The sequence below is a fragment of the Zophobas morio genome, unplaced genomic scaffold (assembly GCF_036711695.1).
Source record: "Zophobas morio isolate AGI-343-1 ecotype UQ-CSIRO unplaced genomic scaffold, CSIRO_AGI_Zmor_V1 ptg000021l, whole genome shotgun sequence".
Taxonomy (NCBI): Eukaryota; Metazoa; Arthropoda; class Insecta; order Coleoptera; family Tenebrionidae; genus Zophobas; species Zophobas morio.
Genome location: NW_026972126.1, coordinates 5976818 through 5986725, shown reverse-complemented (window position 1 = coordinate 5986725; position 9908 = coordinate 5976818). Strand labels below are relative to the sequence as shown.

The 9908-nt window shown below is 33.9% G+C and overlaps 2 protein-coding genes across 2 annotated transcripts in view; one reads left to right on the top strand and one right to left on the bottom strand.

Annotated features, from left to right (window-relative positions):
- Positions 1-2199: 2199 nt before the first annotated feature.
- The window catches only part of LOC135132231 (sialin-like), a 94196-nt gene continuing 86487 nt past the window's right edge, over positions 2200-9908 (top strand). The window contains exon 1 of the mRNA XM_064060252.1: positions 2200-2209. The gene's annotated coding sequence lies outside the window, so the exon portion shown is untranslated. The remainder of the gene's footprint in view (positions 2210-9908) is intronic.
- LOC135131621 (uncharacterized) lies at positions 4930-8667 on the bottom strand. The gene is made up of 8 exons (XM_064059432.1): positions 8573-8667; positions 8417-8510; positions 7843-7971; positions 7091-7159; positions 6607-7020; positions 6181-6318; positions 5838-6060; positions 4930-4985 (listed from the first exon to the last, which is right to left on the bottom strand). Exons 1-8 carry the CDS (start codon positions 8665-8667, stop codon positions 4930-4932), a joined length of 1218 nt encoding a protein of 405 aa, XP_063915502.1.

Sequence of the window (9908 nt, the reverse complement as noted above, 5' to 3'; positions counted from 1 at the left end):
AAATGCGCACTGGCTTTCCTAAATGATAAAATTTACAGTTCAAAATTTTTGACGTTCGGTTTACTTGAACAGTGAGCATTACATACAAATACCATAATTACATCACAATATTTGTTGGGCAAACTTTTGTTTGGAGGAGCAGGATGACAATAGGAAAAAATTAAAATTGTATTAGGTGGTACGTCTTTCGATAAAAATCCTAACTGTAGTCATAATTTGTACTTGTAGCTGTAAACGAAAATAAATATTTTGTAGTTATTATTGTGAACTTCCTACGAATGCAACAGAGAGAAAGATGAATTTATGGTAGTGTTTCCCGCGTAATTTTCAGGTAGTCACTCAGATGTTACGATTCTGAAATTGTTTGCCTGGTTTTCAACATTGTCTAGTACTTTTAGATAACAATGTCCTATACGACCCAACCTATTTATCTTTTACGTGTATTACTGTTTTTCAGAATTTGACAATTTTCATTAATATTTATATGTATTAATGATAATGAACATGGTTTCATCGAAAGCTGAGTGAGCGTCACTTTATTAATAACTCGATGTTTATCGTGTGTTACCATTTCATAATTTAATTTTTATATTACAGTTCTGAAGGAATTAGTTTTGTCAAATGTATTATATACATATATACAGGGCGATTCGGCCTAAATGACGAATTTAATTTGTCGTTAGCACGAAGTCTGTGATTTTAAAAACGTCAAAACAACTGTACAAAGTATTTAATTACCTAACAGGGCAAATTCTAGGATCTGTGGTGTTTGTTGCAAGCCATTTGCTGTCTGTTAATTTATGGCTACCTCCTTGAGCTGTTTTGGAAAAAATACAATTGTATTCTATTCGCCCCGTAGGCAAACCACAATTATCACTTTCTTCCTTAAAATGTTTGATAGTAACGTTAACACCTTCACATCCCCTCCAAGCTAATTCTAATCCAGCCACATAAAAAAACATTTTCTGTAAACCATCTGGCGTGTCTTCGTTATAAATCTTTAGAATCTTGTTGTATTCTTCTAGAGTCAAAATTGAGGAACTAGTTTTGCGTTTTTCCGGTTGTATTTGTAGGTTCCGGCGTTTTGCGTCGCGTGCATTTCTACTACCCTTGAATTCCAGGTCAACAAAAGGATCAAACTTTATACCAAATTTATTGAAATACAGTTCTTGCAACTGCTTTGCCGTTACATTCCACATCGTTTTTATTACTGCTTCTTTGTAGTCATTACCATCGACTTTTTTCATATTGTACCCCCAATCTTTGAGGATGAATGCTAGTTTTTCCGTGGAAGTGTTTCCATCAAAAACATATTTGCGTTCACCGCAAAACTTCTCAAATTGCCTCCAGATTGAATTTCGTGAGTTCTTCGTATTTAGCGGCGTAATGTTTGTAATAGAATCATCAATTTCTTTTGGCGTGTTACGACCAAAACGAAAATTGGACATGGTTTTTTAAACCCACACAAATTTTGCAAAATGGCTGTTCTTATTTACTTGCGTCGCCATAGTATCGCACACCAAACTACTTCGTAAATCATTATAAAATTATTTTTAAAATGTTTGTTCTTGCAATAATCTGTTGAATATATTGCGTGCATCACAATGAAATCGATAATTTTGAACAACAATAATCTCTCATGCTTGTTGCCTAAGAAAAATGCACTCGTGCTAAAGCACTCGTGCGTTTTCAATGCAACAAGCATTCGAGTTATTGTTGCTCAAAATTATCGATAACATTGCGATGCACTTAATATATTATAACTGATAACTATGAGATTTTTACACATTTTTTCGTCGCCCTCTATCGAGTGGTAGCTTTATTAAATGTATTGTTGCTGTGATTTGAGTTATCTACGCGCGCGATTAGTGTCCAAGCTTTTCGCCGACGTTTGACGGCCGACTGTTGGTGCGCCATCTCTTGTTCGCCGGCCGTTGGCCTGTTCGCTCCAAACAATAGCATGGGTCTATCTATATGTATTTAATCAATGCTAAAGTTAACGTAGGGTTGTTGAGTGTTGCGGCTATAATCATGGTACAAATACTGTGGTACAAGGGTCCGAAAAGTCGGCAAGGTGTGCTGATTCCATAAGCCGGGTCAATTACTTGGATCGGAGGGGGAAGCTTGGCGATGCGCTTGTGTTACGGTTTGAAGGAGGTCGGCTTATTAGAGATGCACTTGGCACGAACAGCGAACTGAGCTGAAGCTTGTGAGTAGAGAGAATGTTGTTCAGAACATCTTGTATTTTACTGGAAAGTAATAACCATTGATTTAAAATGTCTTGCGTTTATGTATGTGACAGTGACACTAACGTTTCAAAAAAGAAAAGCAAACTTATGGCAAACCATGGTCAAACTTGTTACAGAATCACTAAATCTTAAAGGTTGGCGGCCTTTTAAGACGTAGCACGGAATTTTTAAAATGCCAAAAATATTTGTCAAATTAGTTAGGGTTTACGGGATATGAACTGGTCGATTCGCCTTCCACCGTACCATTGCCAGTACAAACCTACCGGGCTGGAATAGGTGCAGTGGAAACGCTTTTATAATAAGCAAAGATAGTTCACAATTTATGAAAGCCATACTACCGTGCATTTCAAGCATTTGTAGAAAAAAATGTTTTGCATTTCGAAAAACAATTCACGAGGACTCAGAGAAGTTAATGGGAACGTCACTTGTGGACAATATGCCACCCGTGGTTATAAATGTGGCGGAGTCATTAGATTCGTATGACCCAAAATTTGAGTTTGTAGACGAATTAATTTATTTAGATTGACATTAAACTGGAAAAATGGTGTTCACAATTACAAAGCTCAAAAAATAAAGGTACTAGATTTATTTAGTTGTCTATCTATTTGCTCATCCAAAAAAAATTGATGACGTCACCCATCTAAAATGTACAAAATATGATGAGTCTGTCTTGTGATTTATCATTCCATCCATATTTTTTAGATTTGCTTAACAAGTCGCCCAAAAAAATTAATGAATGAATCAATTTATTTTATTGATTAAATGGGGAATAGTTCACTCCATTTTCCCGAAAATTTGAGAATACAGTACTTTTATTTTTAGTATTACACTACATTTATCCAAACTGATATACGTGTCCTTGCAAAAATGTTGATGACGTCGTCGCAATCTTTTGTTAAATTGCCCCGCTACAAAAATGTAATGAGAAAAAAAAACATAATAGGCATGTAGTCGTCATGTTTTCGACAGCGAGGGAAGTACTGTCTAAACTCTTTACACCAATTTTTTTTTATTAACAACTTACTGAAATCAACAAGTGGTGGTTTTTTAAGTTTGGCAGAAACTATAAAAGTACCTATATGAACCTAAATTTAATTGAAAACATCATAAAACTTGTAATTCACTTTTTGTAAAAGACGTCCTCAGGACTGGTTCATTTTCAATAACTTTCATTTATTGTTATCACGGATGTATATTTGGTTCCATAACTTATTTGTCATTTAATTTTTAAAAATTAGTTGCTTTCAGTTTTAAATTCAAAAACGATCAACGGAAAAGTATTGTAACCAACTCTTGTGTTAATGGCCGATCAACACACTTGTTGCTTAAATGGAATATACAGGGTGATTCACAGAGTGTCTGAATTAGCGCCCTTTTTCCTGCAACCCAAATTACCTTCTCATAGGATATTTCGCTGTTTTTCAGTTGGTATAAAAATTTGTGATTGCAGCAATCCGATTTTAGAAAACTGAAATAAAAGTTTCAATCAAATGTGTCAAAATAATTACGTTTTTTTAACAAAAGTAATGTTTAATTATTATTGAAACACAACATAACATGAAAAATTAACGGAAAATGTATTCAAAATGTCCCCCACGACTTCCTTCACTCTAAATGATTCACGTGTAAGAAGATCGGTCATCTAGACTAGAATACAAAAAATGGGTATCCCGTTTCCGTCCGTGTGTCTGTTCGTCCTCCGTGACGATTTTTGTTGGACAGATAATCTCCGAAACTACCACGTGGATGGTAAAACGCTAACCAAACCTTCTCTAACCATTCCAGTCAGTAATGTGATGACGTCAACTAAAAATTGTATAGTAAACGGGTTTAAAATTGTATAAAATAACATAGTCGTACACGTGTGGTTTATGAATACGTGTTGAATTTTTACGTGAAACGTTCAGATTTTTCGAAAAAAAAAAAATACATACAGGGTGTTATGGAAAGGTACGTACAACAAAATTGACAGTTCTTCGCGAAATCTCAGAAGTCTGAAAAACTTATTTTGTGTTATCAAAATTATAAGGGGAAAATTAACTCTTATCCAACCTTTTTAGACGCTACTGAAGGATAAATAGGTAAAATTAATTTATTTTAGTAAATCCTAGGAACTGTAACATTAATAAAAAAATAAGAGACCCTTTTGTTGCTGTAGAAGCGAAAGATGACCTTTTTATCAGAGGCGTATAACGAATTTGGACATAAATTTTAATAATTTTTATCTCTAAAAGGAGAACATATTTACCTGAACTTTTTTTACTTTTAGCACCCAAACTCCTAGACCAATTGTCGATTTTATTTTGTACGTACCTTTCAATAACACACTGTAAATATATAAGATTTTGAAATGTAATTTTGAATCTGCAAAACCGAATACTTTGAAATCTTGCAGATATTTTAAAATTATCATAAGCATGGTAAATTTTTAATCAAAAATCTTGTGTGAGGAATTAAGAAATGTTATAATCAGACTTCGGCATAGCGGAAGTGATGCTCATTGTCGTCCGATTGCCAGCGCTATTGCAGTCGTGGCCTGCAACTTTAGAAATTCTTAATAATAATTACTACTTTTTCTAGGTTTTCCTCAGTTATACGAGTTCTCCTACGAGTTCAAATGCTTTAAAAATTAAAAATGACTGTTCAACATCACAATTTTCGTGATCAGATAAACCTTAAATTACATCAAACGCCACTGAGGTTGAGACTGCACAGTCAGCCAGCCAAATTTATCGCCTGAATTAATGTTTGTCTGATTGATTCCCTATCACTTCGGCTGTACCTAAAACTAGTTATAACGTAACACTTAAGTATAAGCATCCAGAAACCTTATTTATAACTTGATAAACAAAAGGACGAGTCCTGAATAAGTGAATCTCATGAAATCTCTTAGTAAATGCTTTATCTGAATCTCATGACTGTTAAATTGTGTTAGAACCGGTAACGATTCAAATCGTAATATGAGCTGTGAATTTATAAACAATAAATCAAATTTACACCACGTGTTAGCATCGGTCGAAAATTCGCATATTTCCGATTAGAAAAAGAGCAATAATTAGTTACGCTTGTTGGGGAAACTGGTGACAGAATTTGAATCAAAATTTTCGCGCTGAAATTAATTAACAGCGGCGGGAAATCACATTTGAATAATTTGAGTTTGACAGAAAAAAAAAATTCATCAAATCAACAACTCGTTAAACAAACATGCACGTAGCGTTAGTTTAGTTAGAGTTAGAGGGCGGTTTGCTAGAGACAGAGGGCCGTTTGGTAGAGACAGAGGGCGGCATAGCGAAGCGTCAGTCTGGATGTGTTTGTGTGGGTGTAATCAGGGACGGATGGGGTACAGTTTTCCGGCCCGGGAAAATAACAAGTACGGCCCAGACCGAAAAGTCATTTTTTTATTTTTGTTGCGGAGGAAACCGATATTTGTCAGACACAATTAATCATGAGTAATGTGAAAAAGATATTCACTCTTTACAAAAAAAAATGCATTTCACAAAAAATAAAACCTATATTTCACAAAAAATTAGCAAAATCGAACTAACAACTATGTAATCTAATATATTAAAGCTTTTTTTAACAAACTACTCTCTGCCGCAAGACTGTTAATGACTTCTTCATTATCAACTGTATTTAAAATGGATTTTTCCACATTCATGATGACGAAAGATTCCAGTCGGTCATCTGTTAATCTATTTCTTAATCTATTTTTAATATATTTCAGAACCGAGAACGATCTCTCACACTCCACTTGAGTTATTGGAAGTGTTAGGAGATACTGATACGCTGTAGCAAGTGCACAATATGCCCCCTGGAACATGTTATATTTCAAAATAACAGTGTAGCAACATATTGCACAGTTTTTGCAACTCTTGCAAATATTTTTTTTCAGTTTAACATCCGTAATTTCGGAAGAATTAGGTAAATTTACAGTATCGATACCATCCTCATTATCATAGTCGTCCTCAATGATATGTAGATCTAGATCGTAATTTGTCTTGTACGTATCCTCCAAAGTTAATTTTAGTTTCTCCCAATTTGAGGCAAAACTTAAAAGCTCCTCTTTTAACTGGGAAGAAGTTGCAGTCGAATTATATTTTATTATTTTCGCGGACAAGTACTTCATGCAGTTGTCTGGCAAACTTTTTTTGTTACAAATTTCTTCAAAATTATTGGGATCTAATATTGCCATATCCCTACATATATCCATATTTTTTAAAAATCGATTATTCATGGCTTCAACCACAATGTCCATCACCACGTTAAAAGTAGATATCTTATATCTTTCTTCTGGAGATTATGGCTGCTCATCAATTGATTTTTCTTCATAACATTTTTTTACGTATCTTCGACGTACGTTAGTGAAATGTTCCTGTATATCTGCATCTACGTCTTTTGACTCTAACTCTAATTTAGCCCAACGTAAAAATGTGTTTGTAGCCTCCTGGATAGAGATAAAATCTCTCTGTATAGACCTCAGTTGTTCGATAGTCGTCTCTAACATGTGGTTACATTTAAGAAGATCTAATCCTCTAGTTTGCAGATATCTTGACAGAGGACCAGTTATACTAAAAATCTTTAAAAATATTTGCGCAGTGATTATATTTTCGTATTTCAATAAATTATCCTTATGATTTTTAGCTGTAACCCTGGTGTCATCAGGATTAATTTTATCATTTTTTTCAATTTTTTCCAAAGTATCAATAACAACAACATATAAACTGTTTTCCGGTTTATTAAAATCTCCAAATATTTTCTTAAGCGCCAGTTCCTTAGGGCCGGTTTATCAATGCGCAGTTAAGTTAAAGTAACTGGCAGTTAAAGCTTGTCTGTCAGTTAACCTGTTTATCATTACCCGCTAGCTCAAAACTAGTGGTCAAAGTGCCTGATAAATTAACTGACAGTTCAAACTGTCAGTTAAAACGTTATCCGCCAGTTAGTGACAACATAACCTAACAAATCCAAATAAATCTGTTATGAATTTAACAATATTTTGATGAGGACTTATGTTGTGCAACAAATTGACAGAGAAAAGATGAGAAAAACACTTATTATTAGCTGATTATTTTCCTGGTCTAATGTGGGTACCAAAAATTAAAAACCTATCTAATAATACCGCGAGATCGAAAAAGAAATTAATCGAAGTAGGCCATGCACGACAAGCCATTTGTCGTAATCACGGTGGTAGGGTAATTTAATTTTTTTTATTAAATGTCAAATTGACAGTTTAGAGATTAGAATTATGACGCCTACTTTTAAAACACATAAGAATGAATTAAAATCACCGTTTTCCAATTTTGTCTAAAATTTATCCCATTTCTGAAGATTCTAATAACAAAAAAGCTTTAATTTCGTTTGATAACAGTGCAAATTACTTTTGTCAACGTGACGATTAATCAAAAATTATTTTAAACTAAGACAAACGCCTTTTCGTGCATGGCCAACTTTGACTAATTTCTTTTTCGATCTCTCTGTATTTATTTATAGGTGTACCTACTTGTTTCATTTTTAATTTCCAATACTTTTTTTCTAATGCTAAATTTTGCTTTTTCGTGATTGATCACGTGAAACGCGATATACAATCGTTGAATACCGAATGCGGATCAAATCTGACGGAACTTTCAAGGTCGGGGTAGTTTTGAACTGACCAATCACAACTCATTTCCAGTGGGGTGAGCGTTACCAACTTAAGAGAGTAACAGCTAAACTTCGAGCTACGAAACTGGAAGAAACATCGTGCATTGATAAACACTTTACCTCCGTTAACTGCTAGTTACCCTTATCTGACAGTTACTTAACAGACACTTTTAACTGAGCATTGATAAACCGGCCCACCAACGGGTTGCACCAATACTTTGAATCTTTCTGTGTTTTGAATCAGTAGAATTATTATTAGACTCCCAAATGTTCATACGTTGGTAAGATTCTTTAAAGAAAGAAGATATCGAGTTTAATAAAGAAAAAAGTGAAGCAGCTTTTAAATTTGCATTCAATATATCACACAGGACTAGATTTAGAATGTGACTGTAACACCAAATGTGCACATGGTCTGAATTGAGGTTTTGCATATTTGCAGAAAAACCATTATATTCACCCTGCATATTTGCCGCGCCGTCTGTCGAATTTGTAATACAGTTTTGAGGATTTAAGCCATTACTTTCCAATACATTTAAGACAAGAGCCTCAAAACCTTTTCCAGTTGTATCGGTACATCGAATTAGCGAAAATAATCGTTCGATAATATTTCCCATGTAAACATATCTGGCAAAAATACAAAAATGTTAATGTTTAATGCTACATATATAAAAATTTCACTATCTTACCTTATAATAACCGAGCATTGCTCCTTTGTGGAAATATCTTGCGTAGAATCTATTTCAACAGAAAACATTTCGGCTTCTAAAATCTCCACTGACATTTTCTTTTTCATAATTTTAGTTATAATAGAGATTATTGAATTTATTGTAGTCTTTGATAGGAATGTTAAAAAATTTCCTGTTCTTCGGGTGTTACCTTTTTCATGAGCTCTTTTGCTGGCTTTGATGATTACATCCAGATGTTTTTTGAAAATTATGTCATATTTGGATATTAATAAAACTATTTCAAGAAAATTTCCATGGTCAATATTTTCATTTTCTAATGAATATGCGGCCTCATTTAAATTTCCTCTGTAAGAAACGCCTGTCTTGCCTATAAATTTAATGACGTTAATAATAGTACTTAATATTTGTCGATTGTTGATCACTTCCTGATTGCGCTTGTGGAGATATTGACTGTATAATAACTTGTCTATAGTTTTATTCTTCAGGTGCATAAAATATGCATCACAATTTCTCCCGTGTAGAATAGTTCGTTCGTGTTCTTCAATTCGCTGGTAAACATGTTTCCAATCCACCATGCCGCAGTTAGAGTTAAAGCTATTTGTTTCTTTGCTTTCAAAAGCTAAACAAACTGAACAAAATAAAGCTTTTTTCGAGAAACTGTAGGTCAACCATACTCTATTAGTTCCATTTTCGCGTTTAAAAGCCTTATCAACTTTAAAAGGCAATCCTATTTGATTTTTTGGGATGACAGGATGATGATTAAAAAACATATTCAGTTCCATAACGTCCGGTCGTTTAAAAAAGTCGTAATCATCCGAATAATTCTCAGTTGGAGTGTTCTCTTTTGCCGCCACATTTTCATCTTTTTCACAACGCAATTCACTAGGAATATAATTGATAATTTTGACATGTTCTGTCTCATTAGCTTCTTGATGTTCTGCGGTTGTATTATCGCAGATCTTAGAGGTCGAAGGAAAATTGTATTTTTCATTTTCGGAAGCTGGTGTTTTTAGGAACATGCTTGTTAACGTCCTACAAGTTTTTGCTTCTTCCATCAGTCTTCGCTTTTTTCTCTCTCTTTCTTTTTCAGCGCCGCCCCTTGCTTTGGTTTTGTTGCTGCCTTTATCCATTGAACTACAATTAGGTCTATTTTTGTCAGTCCACTTGTTGTTGTGATTTACCCGTATTTTGCAGTTGAAGATCAAAGTTTGTATAAGCACTTTTGAGCGGACTGTACCTATATTATCTATAAATAAAAATACTAAATAGGCGGAAAAATAAACTAGAGAAAGGATTTACCTAAATTGATTAATCACTATAGTCACTAATATCAAAT

Excerpts from the sequence above, each read along its gene's own strand:
- LOC135131621 (XM_064059432.1), bottom strand. The coding sequence starts at position 8,667 with ATGTCAGTGGAGATTTTAGAAGCCGAAATGTTTTCTGTTGAAATAGAT. Across the intron at positions 7,160-7,842 it reads TCAGATTTGATCCGCATTCG|TTTGAACTGTCAGTTAATTT; the intron begins GTATTCAACGAT and ends TTTAACTGACAG. Across the intron at positions 6,319-6,606 it reads TACAGGAACATTTCACTAAC|TTAAAAGAGGAGCTTTTAAG; the intron begins GTACGTCGAAGA and ends ACTTCTTCCCAG.